Source organism: Trematomus bernacchii, unplaced genomic scaffold, assembly GCF_902827165.1.
Source record: "Trematomus bernacchii unplaced genomic scaffold, fTreBer1.1, whole genome shotgun sequence".
Classification (NCBI taxonomy): Eukaryota; Metazoa; Chordata; class Actinopteri; order Perciformes; family Nototheniidae; genus Trematomus; species Trematomus bernacchii.
In genome coordinates this window covers 1,097,449-1,110,960 of record NW_022987720.1, presented here as the reverse complement: position 1 = coordinate 1,110,960, position 13,512 = coordinate 1,097,449, and the positions used below count along the sequence as shown (strand labels likewise).

At 41.2% G+C, this 13,512-nt stretch overlaps 1 protein-coding gene across 8 annotated transcripts in view; it reads right to left on the bottom strand.

Moving 5' to 3' along the window:
- nbas (NBAS subunit of NRZ tethering complex) overlaps positions 1 to 13,512 on the bottom strand; it is a 183,114-nt gene that overhangs the window by 151,711 nt on the left and 17,891 nt on the right. For 5 of the 8 annotated variants that reach the window (XM_034144125.1, XM_034144126.1, XM_034144127.1 and 2 more), the window contains 9 exons: positions 12,788 to 12,926; positions 12,604 to 12,669; positions 12,378 to 12,506; positions 10,184 to 10,247; positions 9,478 to 9,671; positions 7,192 to 7,467; positions 1,680 to 1,805; positions 1,220 to 1,371; positions 928 to 1,065 (listed from right to left, as the gene is read on the bottom strand). In XM_034144125.1, coding sequence (XP_034000016.1) covers positions 928 to 1,065; positions 1,220 to 1,371; positions 1,680 to 1,805; positions 7,192 to 7,467; positions 9,478 to 9,671; positions 10,184 to 10,247; positions 12,378 to 12,506; positions 12,604 to 12,669; positions 12,788 to 12,926 — 1,284 coding nt within the window. The remainder of the gene's footprint in view (positions 1 to 927; positions 1,066 to 1,219; positions 1,372 to 1,679; positions 1,806 to 7,191; positions 7,468 to 9,477; positions 9,672 to 10,183; positions 10,248 to 12,377; positions 12,507 to 12,603; positions 12,670 to 12,787; positions 12,927 to 13,512) is intronic. The other 3 variants (XM_034144133.1, XM_034144132.1, XM_034144131.1) reach the window with 1 other exon arrangement.

The following is a 13,512-nucleotide window of genomic DNA, read 5'->3' as shown; positions in this document are numbered from 1 at the left end:
AATTTGAAAGTACTCAGCCGAAAAGAATCTGCCCCTTCCTTCAGACTTCCTTACAGAGCCCCTCCTCCAACACCCACAAACGCGCACATGACCAATGAGGGCACGATATAAGTTTGTGCACAGATGGAAGGCTGACAGGCAGGTAGGCCATCCAGTTATTTTAGCCGGGCCGGCTAAAATAATTGGTCGTGCTTTTTACAGTATTACGGCTTCCACAGATGACATTTTTTTATGTATTTATTGTCAAAGCATTTAATATATTCATTGCTATCGGGATGTTAAGAGCATTCCATGGAATATAACAAAAAGTGTTTCTGAAGTGAATTACCTACCCCACCTTTAACAATGATAAAAATAAAATTGTCCTGCTGGTGGAGCTGAATACAAATTCAGAGTCACATGTCATGGCAATTAATTTTATAGTTGTCAAGATTTTTCCTTTGGAACCACAAATGCTCATGGTGATGCTAGGGTTGAAGTCAGGGGAATAGAACAGTTATTAATGATCGGTTAATCATGGATGTCTGAACATAATGTCATGTCAATATACCCAATAGTTGTCGATACATTTCAGTCTGGACCAAAGTGGTGATCCGACCAACGGACCAACAGATCAATAATCCAGCAGACCAACAAATCGATTCCTAAACCCATGCTTCCAAAAAAAAGAGAGCTATACTAGAGTTTACGTATGAAATAATGGCTTGAGTAATTTTGCACAAGGACACTTCAGCCGTGCAGTTGCTTGCCAACCAAGCTTGGGTCCTCCAGCTGAAGTATCTGTAAGCACTACCCAGCCACTGTGATTGTGTTCAAATGCTCCAGTCTCTGTAAATTAAAAAACGTTGGCAGCATTTCTGCCTGCTGCGACTTTCTGTCTTGTTCTGCTGTCTGACTGCATAACCGACAGTGTGTCCGTCTGTGTACCTGCTGAAGTCGACCTTGGCCAACAGCTCTAGTCTCTTCTTGTCCTCCCGCTCCTTCTTCATCTCCAGCTCCTCGTCTCCTGACAGGATGTCTTCGTACGGGAGGTCGTCGAGGTCAACGTCGCCTGGCATGATAAACCTGTGAGATGGCAAGGAAATGACACATACTGTGGCTAGAGGGTAAATACGGAGAAACAAAATGAGGCATGCTGAACGAGCCACAGGTTGATAGGAGGGAAGGAGGAACAAAAATCGATTTACATTCTTTCTATTTATGTCGTTTTTTTCCTTACCTGCCCCCATCTTCCCTGTTTCCTATGGCGATGAGGGCCTCGAGGTCGGTTCCCTTCAGGCCGTATTGAAGCAGCTCTTTGGTTGCGTCAACATTCTCAGGTACTCGCTCCACACACTCGTGCAGCACCCATGAGCGCTTGCAGATCTTGCTCTGAGGGTGGGATTTTGGGAATGAGTTCAGAAGAAATGATGGGATAAAATGAGAAACAGAATTAGAAGGGAGAGGTGTGAAATTCTGCAGCAAATTGGTAAAAATGATGCGTGAAATAGAGTAAAGGGACTTAAGCGTGTGCTGTAACCCTACTCACCTACACACACATACTGTATATTGAAGACCAGAAGTCTAATATGCTTTGATAGACACCAACAATCTGACACAATTCTTCTCTCTCATCCATTCTTTTCTCCTCCTTTCCTAATTTCCGGACATATATCGCTCTTATTTCTCTCATCTCTCACCAGATAATCTTGTATTGAGGCGATGCTGACGGTACTCTTCCTCCACTGTCTCTGGTACACCAGGTCAGAATCCAGGTTATACGCTTGAGCAAGAGACAGGGCTTCACCGTATTCCTCATTGTCAATCTGCGGGATAAACAAAAATGCAAACAATAATGTAACATTAGGAAGACAAGATCAATATACATGGATGTTTTCTTCACAGATAGCAGGGAACGTATATGATCACAAAAGACGAGCAAATGGACATTTATTAGGAAGTGAGTCACTGTGAAATGAAGGAAACTGTCTGATAAGAAGGTTGTTGGGGGCAGAAAATCTAATTAAGAAACATAATTAATTTATTGTTAAGGTTCATTACTAAACAAATATTGCTAAGATAAAAGAATAATAATAAAAGTTTCATACATTTCGGAATCTGTGGGGTACTTTTTATGTTTTATATCCATTTATCAACCTAAGAGACTGATTCAATCATGTCCCTGAAGAGAATTAAATGAATGAAATTATTTAAAGGACCTACAACCACATGGTGTATATAAAGAAATATTAGAGAGGAGAAAGTCCTTGGCCTGATTTCCCATCAGGCTGAAGGACAAAGAAGCTAAGGTTTTGAATAAATGTGTTGAAAAGCTATGGCACTCCCGAAATCCTGAGTACGCACACTGAATACTCAAAGACTGAATAGGAAGCGCTCTAACACACAGATTTCAATCTGTGTAGCAATGTGACACACTCTGGATGGGGCTGCTACGTAGGGATAAGGAGAATGGCTGAAGGCGAATTGAATATTTGGGGATATTTGGGAAATAAAATCAGAGGGATAAAACCCAAAAAAGAGGAATCAAGAGCAAGGCATTGGGACTTATTATCACACAGTGAGTATTGCCATATGTGTTGCAGGTATTTGGTCATCAAGCAAGGTATTGGCTAAAAAAGTAAAAGTAGAAAAACGGACTTATTATACCATAGCCTTATTTATTTATTATGTAAATAGTATAACTCGTGTATTTTACTTAAATGTATTAACATTATCCCACCAATATGATTTCAAGGCTTTGTGTAAAAACACTAATTTTACAAATATTATACCACTTTACAACATTTATTCTTAATATAATGAATATTACTATATCATTAAGGCGCCCACTTATGTTTTCGTAGCAAGAGTAGCTGAATTTGCACCAAAAATGCTGTCATAACCTTTATGTATTATTCATAACCTCCATAATTCTATAACCAGGAAAAGCAGTAAAAATGTGCAAAAACGAAAATTGTAAAAAGCAAATTATCACGCTATATCAAGAGATGCCTATTCCCATGGGACACATATTATCACATGACCTTTGTGTTTGGCGAAATACAGTATGAATATGTACTTGGCAAATTACGAGTATGACAGACGACCTCCACTATTATTACAAACTACAGGTCCCCGGGTAGTACTGGTCCTGCACTAATAGGACGTTGGATGGAGCACATGAGAAACGTTACACCTGCATCATGGATGTATAGAGAAGTGTCCAATCATTATGTGTTTGATAGCATTTCATGTAAAACACCACTGTACCGTAGAACATGCTCACAAAGTCTCCAGCATAGCATTTATTTGTCTTTGGAAGCAGTAGAAGTAGCGCTGCTGTCATCATTATTATTATTTTTAAATTGGCCTGAATAGATGTTGACATATAATAATACTAAAAGAGGTTTTGCATCACATCAATGTCTCACACACTGATTTGATCCAACAAAAGCACTTTTATGTAGGCCTGCTGTATGTGTGTGATGGTACATGTGTGCCAGCGTTCTGACTGACACACACCGACTGAGTATCCATCTTTTTCTGTGTGTGTAGGAGTAGAAAGCAACACATTAGCCAGACTGCGGTTCCTTGAGGGCAATAAGAACCCCACACAGTTAAACCTCACGTAGGAGGACATCAAAAACAGCTTCCTTCTCTCTCCGGATTCGGCTAATAAAAATGTTAGGAGCTCTGCCAGTATGCTCCTCACGAAGGCAGGGTTACGCCACCGAACGCCTCATCAAACCGCTGAAACACATGAATAGGCTGACTTGAGGAAAGACTTGAGGTCTCACTGCAAACCTCTGGTGAACCTCTGAGGGGAGATCAGGTCATTCCGCTTTCCGTGTGCGAGCGAGTGCGGAAATGTCAAGCTGTTCAAACATAACTAGCAAAATGCAGGCCTTGACACACACAAGATAGACATACTAATATGCATGCACACACATGCAAACGATACACACTTTCATTCACTCACACGCCTACAATTGGATACTTGTGAATAAAATATTCCAACAGGAGCGCAGCAGCTGCGGTTAGTCCCGCGGGTACCAAGTGGTACAAAGAGATAATAATGATATATTACCGTGTAACTCTCCACTGTTAGAATTGATGGCGATGACTAATGGCATCTAATGATGATGACAATGATGAAGAAGGAAGTAGATGATGGGTCATAAAAATGACTGATGAACCATGGTAAAACTTGGGACCATTGAGAGCTGATAGTGTGTTTTATGATGGAGCATGTTGTTGTATTTGCTGCAATTTGTAGCGGGCCGCAACAACAGCCATATTTCCAATGCGGCAATTAGCATCTCTGAGAGACCCCTGGGAGTGAAAAGAATTGCCTTAAAGCAGACTGAACATCTTGCTTGTTTTTTCATTTCTCCTCAACAACACTCTGGCGTGGGTCCAACAAAACAATTGCACTTCAGTGAGCTGGCACAGGATTTATTTAGTCAGAAACCAATTTTGTAGATCAGCCGGTTATAATTCAGTCAGTGACCAAACAGATTCATATGACGTCCTTCAGTTGCTGCTAAATTAAGCGGCAAAAAGAAAAGAAAGACTTTCATGGGAAATGTGATATCCACCATTGAAGAGAATTGATGACTGATGTTAAAGCGTGATTGCCGGCATTACAGTGAGGCACATGAGACCCATGTATCACTTTGCATATGATAAAGGCCTTACATAAGGGGTTGGTGTAATTAGGAATGGAGTGTCTTTGAAATATTAAATAGGTAATTCCTTTGCACAAATGAATTGACAACACTGTGTGAGGCAGAGAACTTGCACGTCAGCTCTGGAATAGCTGTTTAGATTGCTAAGCTAAACGAGCATTTAAATCCAGCCATGGAGGCAGAAGCAGTGAAGGAAAGCTTTTCTTGCTTTAGCACATTCACATTTGGTTGCCCCAATAAATAAAACCCTAAATCCTACTGGGTTTGTTTGCACTTGGACCTGAATTGTCAAATAAAAACGCACATTTCCAGCCACGATATGTGTGAATTTCATTAAATATGAATGCTGTGATGTGACTTCTCCTCAGAGTCACTATCCATTCAAAACCTCAAAGACAAACGCCAGCAGCTCTGTCACTCTGTAATTGGGCGCAGTGTGCATGTAGCCGTGCTAACATTTGCTAATGAGCACTAAGCACAGCTAAGGCTGATGGGAACATCATTAGTCATGTAGGGTCACTGGTCATTTACAGAACGTATTGGATAAAGTGAAGATTTGCCCTGATGATTGAAGTGATTACAATTCACCCTATAGGAACTAGATATCATGAAAATCCATCAAACAGTCATTTAGACATTTTATAAACAAAGAAGGTGAACCTCTTAGATTCACCCTCATGTTTGTCCAAAATACCATGAAATTGGTGGATCATTTTCGACTTTTTTGGACAAATTCTCAACACGATCACAAGATGACATATTACAAACATTTCCCCTCTTGACACAGACCTGATTATAGTTTTTTGACATTGTGGGCCTGAACATGCTGCTTCTGTTTAACCTCTCATTATGACTGAATGGCTTTTCATTTCTCAATTTCACTTCCTATTACCGAGTGCCTTGTGTTAACGATGGTCTTCCATTCAGAACACTTTGATACACACGCATGCAATCTTGTACAAGCCTGTATAAAGTCAGTTTAACATCAAGTGACGAAAGGGTGTAGCGGATCTTTGTTGCAGGTGGTCTTGCTATTGCAAAATAAAAAGAACTGAAAGACAATAAAACTCCAGCAAAATATACCAAAAATAAGGTAATTCATCTGAAAGTCATTGACTTATTTCAGTCTGGACCAAAGCAATTAACCCTTCGACTAACCTCCCTTCCTAGAACCTTGAAGTAAAGTTCCTGGATCATGGTTATCCTCAAAATGGTGAGACTATTTTTACAGAAAGCTTTGCGACGGAATATCTGATGATACACCGCAGCCATAAAGAGGTCTCATTATTCTTTCTTTATCTGATCCAGCACATTTTCAAAATGTGCTCTTTCAAATGGAAAGTGGGACAAAATGGATTCAGGCTCAGGTGAAAGTCTTTTAAAATTCAAAAGGAGGACACAAATGAAGTCATCTGCATTCTTCTTACGGATTTAGATCTGATACTGCCATCAAAAAGTGCAGTAACTCTTTGCTGTAAAGCACTTTTTGGAGCCAAAGTCATTGCCCTTACTTTAAAGGTGGGGTAGGTAAGTTTGAGAAACCGGCTCGAGATCGCTAGAATTTGAAAATACACAACCGGAGAAAATCTGCCACTTCCTTATAGAGCCCCTCCTCCAACACACACGAACGCGCACATGACCAATGAGGGCACGAGATAAGTTTGTGCACAGATGGAAGGCTGACAGGCAGGTAGGCCATCCAGTTATTTTAGCTGGGCCGGCTAAAATGATTGGTCGTGCTTTTTACAGTACTACGGCTTCCACAGATGACATTTTTTATGGATTTTTTGTCAAAGCACTTAAGATATTCATTGCATTGCTAGGATGTTAAGAGCATTCCATGGAATATAACAAAAAGTGTATATCGAGCCGGTTTCTCAAACTTACCTACCCCACCTTTAAATGAGATATTGCACAAGTATAGTGTTTTAAAAGTGTACATCAACCCTTCTGGGACTGAGGCGGGCAGGGAAGATTGTGGCCGACCCCTCCCACCCTGGACAGACAGTTTACCCTGCCCCCCTCTGGCAGGAGACTGCGCTCCATCAGGACCAAAACCTCTCGCCACCTGAACAACATCCTGTTCTTTTTTGTATTTTTTTTAATACTGTGAGCCATGTTCATGCTCAACTCCGACTGCTTTTTGCACATTTTTGCAAACATGTCTGCACAGCCCTCCACTTTATAATATAATACACTGTAGTTTGCCATATATACTCATTGTCCTAAGTGTTTTTGTTTGTTAACTTTTAAGGTTATTTGTATAGTTACATTTACATTTGTTAACTTTTAAGGTTATTTGTATAGTTACATTTACATTTGGTGTAAATACTTGTCTCCTTATTAATGCTATTCTTAATAATATTTATATTTATTTTTTATTATCCTTTTTCTTTTTTACTTTGCAACCTATTTTTAGATTGTTTATGTTCGCACCACCAGATACCAAAGCAAATTCCTTGTATGTGTAAACCTACCTGGAATAAACTTGATTCTGATTCTACTTGTAGATTTTCCGTCCTACCTTCCTCTGGTACAGTTCCTCCGGTGTTGTCGACCTCAGACTGACCAGACGGTAGTTTTTCATCACGGTGCGGGGACGTTTTCGAGGCGGCGCAAACCTCTCCATCTCCGTCACGTAGTACAGGCCCTGCTTGACGTAGCCAAAGTAGCGGGCTTTAGCTGAGGACTCTTCATCTGAATCAGAGTCTCCGCCATCATCCCCCTCCTCATCGTCACTGGCCCCGCCGCTCAGGTTGCTCTCCAGGCGGCCGCGCTTCTGAGCCAGCTTCACCTCACACTGCAGAGAATTAAGTAAATAAAATAGAATGGAGGTAAATTGAGGGATCACATAGTTGAGAAGTAGTGAAGCGGAACCATTCAAAAATGATGGTGCACAAGAGAGTTGAGGAACAAGAGTAATGCATAGTGATAACTTTGAATTATACTCCAAACACATGCATCTGATGTGGCAATAAAGCAGCAGTTGTTTCTTTACATAAAAATACATCTGCCTTGTTGGCCCAAATCATAAAGTGAGGTCTGCAAAACAAAAACAACGGCCATTTCCAAAGATTGAACCTATCAGATGTACAGCTTTCTCCCGGAATGACTAGTGGGGACACTTCTTTGCTGAAAAATGAAGCATGGGGTGTGTGAGGGAAACTTCTGAATCAATTGGAAACAGGACTCAGAGAGACATGAGGAGAGCTGGAACTTTGATGGCAAACACAGACGGTTTATTTGGAGCTTCAGCCGGAGAATTCACAAGACATGTCATGAGCCACGAGTTGACACAGGTTGAGATGCCAAACCAATTCGGAAGATCTCTACCCCAGACCCATGTATTTAGTTAGTTCTGAGAGAATAATCAACATTGTGCATAACAAGATAAAACCATAACACCTCTATCAGCTGACGCCAACAGGCAGGAACAGGGAGACAAAACACTGAGAGCACAGCAGCCCGGCTACAGGTGCCTGTGCTCAGTGAGGTCAGTATAAACTGATAAACTGGGTCAAAGTTATGGGCCTTGGAAAATATTTCCCCAACAGGGTGTAATGCAGCATTGTTTACATCATAATCTGGCTAACCTAATTATTTAACTCCATCAAGCTGGATCAGCAAGCTGTCAAAAGCACAAACAAGATTCTAATCCAAAGCTAAGCACAATACTTCTTCCAATGTGTCCTGATTTCTAGTTTTTTGATTGCCTCAGTAGGGGAGATACTAGTTTGCCAATTGTTTGTATCCCTACACTGCAGCAAGACATCATATTTTGTAGTGGTGCCCCTATGGGTTTTTATGCTCACTATAGAAAATGCTATCCTCGAGCAGAGGGCCTCCCAGCCAGGGTTTATGAAACATTTAGCACCTGTAAAGCTTTAAGTGCCTTAATCAATGAGGAGCTGAGGCAGCTTCCATAGTGCTGCACTAATACATTACTCATCACGCGCAGGAAGATGCACGTGTAATCATCGTAAACACACAAGGTCACATTATTCCACATTATTCCACATCTGTGGAGGCGGCACACAATACAAGCCCCATGCTCAAGGTAATTTCAACATGCATAAAACCCTCAGCTTTAGATACAGCTACGCCGGCAGCCACCCCCCTCCCCCCCCTCCCCTCCCTCTCTCCATACTGAAGCAGGCTGATGAAACCGTTCCAAAAAGTTGGCAGCTGGCTGGTAAAAAAAAAAAAAAAATCTCTCTCTCTATGCAATCAGAGAAAAAGAAGAAAAAAGGGAGGACTGAAGTAAACGTGGAATGGCTGTGATAACAGGGGCTTTGTGGGGGAATAAAGAGTGAGGGACTCCTGTTTCAACAACTTTACACACATTCTGTTACCATACAGTAGACTGTATTTGTAAAGGCTTTTATACAATGACTATAAAAACCATATTCAATATAGATAGTCATTGGTTACAGTGATTCACATCAGCTGGCAGTACAAACTCATAAATCATCTATTTTCACAAAGAAACAACGTGCGAAAAAGGATTTTTTCTTTAATATTTTTATAAATGAAACAAAATAACTGACATCCCAATAATATACCGGTCCAGGGTTTGCATTTTTTTGCCTAGTGCATGCTGGGTTAGTGTTGAGAACATTTAAATGAATGAAAAGAGGAAATATTGTATTCTATAAAAGGCCTTTAAAAGCCCTGAAGGCCAAGGTCTATGATGTATGATGCTAAAAGATGGTTTTCCGCTAACATGAGTCTGACATGCCATTCTATTAACGTGCAAACCCCCTTATATGTTTACTTAACCACACATGCAAACCGCTCGCTGAACACGTACCTCCAGGCTGAGGAAGCCCACTTCGTGTGCCGCCGTGACTTGAGGCGAGGGCTCGAACCACTCGCAGGATTTCCCCAGGAGGTTGCGCAGCGTCCTGACTGAGGACACGGTGACTGAGCCGGAGCAGCGAGCCAGAATCAGCACCACGTCGCTCCACCAGCTCACATCCTCCAGCGGGTAGTACTGCTCCTTATCTAGGACAGGAAACATAAGTTTTACAAATGTGCATATTCACCAGGGAAATGTGGTCAAACTTGTATTTGACATTGTTTTGTGCACTTTTGGGATTCTATTAGTGTTCTACATTAACATTTTAGAATTGGCTTTCTTCGCTGAGACATATTCACACATGTGGGCATATTCATCACTTGTCATCCATGAGATGAAGACTCGCACAGATTATTGCTTACACAAGCTGTCACTGCTGTCATTACAACTGGCCCAAAACTGTCAAAAAAAGGGACTGTAAATCTGCCTAAAGAGGCGTACACACACACACACACACACACACACACACACAGCACAGACACACACTCACAAGCTTGGACACTTTGAAAAAGGAACATATTTTCTGGCCTTGGATGTGTGTCTAAATAACTGTATAATTCAGAGAATAGTGCATGTCAAAGATCATTAAATTGTATCCACAGTGCGCTGCTGTGTCAGCAACAAAGTCGGCTCTCTTTAGCCCTTCAGGCCAAAGTACCTTTTATTTTCTTCCTTCTCTCCAGCGATGTTTTCCACTCTGGGTTGATCTCGTCAAATCCTGGCTGCGGGCAGGACCGAAGGATGGTGGGACCAAAGAGGAAGAGAGGAAAATAAAAAGAAGAAGGATAAGGAGGAGGAGGTGGGGGTGAAATGAATCTTCTAACCCTGTTTACACGTGAAGCACGCAACAGCTCTGCAGGCTCAGACCAGGCGATAAAGAGGAACGCACATACATCGGCAATACATGCAAATATAAGTTGTGTCTAAGCTACCTCACTTAACCTCTTAAGCCCTGAGCCTGTTTTTCAGGTCTCAGGCTCGAAAATGACATTCCCAGAACAAATGACCATATCTTCCCTTCTAAAAGGGTTAAATTAATAATCTTTATTCTCAAAGTAATGATAAACCTGTGAGTTGGATGTAGAAAAGTCAGAATCAATATAGATGTTTTTTATTTTAAAGAAAATTCAGATTTTACATAGCAAAAAACTGTAAATTATAGTGTCCGTCCAAAAATTATTTTTTACTTATAGTGAAAACTACCCTTGGATGATGGGTTAGTAGACTAAAAAAACTTTAGGAATCCAAAGTACAACATATAATAAGTACCCTGTATCAAGATTGATGCAAAACAAGTTAAATTTGACCTTTTTAGAGAGATTTAGCCAAAACCCCCCACTTCTGGGGTCATTTGGGTGGATTTGACCTATCTCTGGCCCCCCTTGCTCGATTTTGATGAATGAAATCTCTTTATAACCGCTAGAGCCAATGGAATCGAGGGAAAGTTATATACACACCAAAACGTTAACAAATAAGGAGTGAGAGTGATGCGTTACCAAAACCGGAAGCTGCATACACTCTGGTGGCTACCATTAGCAGCTAACTTTTCCGCTCCGATTTTTACATAAAAAATGGAATTATGGATTATAAATAATTTCTTCAAAGGCACAGGTACATTATTAACCTATGGATCAACAGTTGTAGACATTTTTTTTTCCGTTGTAATGCCATTGAACACGTCTTTTGACCTAATTGACAGCTACGGTGAGACGATCTGCCGTAAATGCTCCGTAAAGGTACGTGTTGTGATGTCTGTGTTTGCTTCCCCTGTCGCAAGTTCGGATCGCTCAGTGATGATACTATACCTAAATAATCTGTGGAGTCTCAGCTTTAATCGGATATATTGTATGTGCAGCTACGATAAGTAATAAGGGTATCTTTATCTTGAATTGTGTGCCACAGTGCGTTAGAAATGTTTCGCTCAGGGGTCATTTAGACCAGTGGTTCTCAACTGGTCAGGCCTCGGGACCCACTTTTTACTTGGTCAATACATCGCGACCCAACATTTTGAAGCACTCAAATCTATTCAACAAAAAATCGTGCTGTAATATATACGCTTTTGAGCATACAATATTAATAAAAGTGAAGTACAGTGCATATATCCCTTATATCCCTTCACAGAACTAAAGTATGCTTTTAAAAAAGGTTTAATGAGATGATGGAATCAAAGCTGAACTATATAAAAAGGCACACATGCTGAAACCCAACCCCAGCAGGGGGGTCTGGGGGGATTTTTCCCCAGGAGATTTTTAGAAATACTAACATAAACTACGCATTCTGGTACACTCTGAGAAGAAAATCGGGCCTTCAAAATAAAAGTTTGACTTTTTCCCCAAAAAAAAAAAAAAAAAAAATTCCAATTTTTTTTTTCCAACTTTTTTTTCTTCACTCACACATCCGCGACCCACTCGAAACGGGTCCGCGACCCACTTTTGGGTCGCGACCCACCAGTTGAGAACCACTGATTTAGACCCTTCTTATGAGACTTGTGTTTTGTTTTGGTAAAAATGGTTCATATCTTCAGTTAGCTGAGATTCTTCCCGTTAATCTGGTGCTACACATTAATAGTTTCATAAATGTTAAGAAGCCCTGAGACATTATCTCGAAAACAAAAAGGTGGGACAGGTCCAATGGGGGGACCGCCGTGCTTAAGAGGTTAATATCTAATGGGCGTGCACACAATCCCTCTCTACCCACTCAGACTTGGGCCAGAGAGAGATTACATTAATACGTTCAGTCAAGCATCTCATGCGCAAAATAATGCCAGCACACGACTGCAATGCTCACAGGTTTAGTCCGCAAAATCATGCATAAATTCTCACCACACACAGATAAACAGCTTAGAGGTTTACCTGTTGATCTTGGCTCCATGTGGCCCTCTGTTTGAGGGAGGGGACGTCCCACAGAGAGAGGCGACCCGAGAAGTGGATGACAGCGAGCAGGGCGCCGTCGGGGCTCAGGCTCATGCGGAAAACACCATCCTGGACAAAAAAATAGGCACACAGACAATTTTTGGGAGAAATTCTTCCTATTAGATAATTGAGTATACTGAAAAAAAAAAAGAGAGAGATGGGGTACCTTTTCATCTCCTTGTCTGGCAAAGAATCTGAAACTGGGGATCTTGAAGAAACCTCTCTTCTGATTCTAATAGACGCAGATAAGAAATGACAATAATTAGTGACTGTGTGTGTGTATGTGTATGTGTATGTGTATGTGTATGTGTATGTGTATGTGTATGTGTGTGTGTGTGTGTTGTCCTCACCGCACTGACATCGTCCTCGTAGCTAGTGACCTGCTTGTAGTGTGGCGAGCCAGACAGAGTCCTCCAGGCTGTTATCCCATAGCAGGAGGCCTTGGATGTGCAATCATCCCCCGACTCACAGCCTCCCACCAGCAGCAATCTGACCAACACACACACACTCATTGCTATCACCTCCAAGATTGTGCCCCTGACGGATCAATTATCTTTGCATAACAAGGACAGCGAATTAATTTGGTCCCTGTGAGGTCATCCTTCAGCCTGGGTTGAAGCCAGGTATATCTGTAGAGTTTCCCCCACTACTGTAGCGCCATTTAGCTAAACTGTGGATTAAAAAGTTATTCATGAGAAGTAAAAGGGTGGTTGGAATCAATGTTTTTATGGCAGGAACAATACCACAATGACCACAGTGATCTGTGAGCCTGTGTTTGCAGTTAAAAATGCTATGGTGGTCAGGAACTCAGGGGAAAAACAGTGCTTTCCAGCTCAACACTGCACCCTGGTGCAGAGAAGGTAAATGTTTAGTAAGAAACAAAAGCTGAGCGTGAGTTTATCAACTGATAGCAGACTCATGTTTATGTTAAGATAGTAGCTCATGATACAAGCCACTTTGTATGTATACTAAGGCGTTCCTTAAACAGATGTTCAATCACTTGTCACATCCCTTGGCACATCTGCAGACACATGAGTATATAACCTCTGATAATGAAAAGATCACAGTGTTTAAA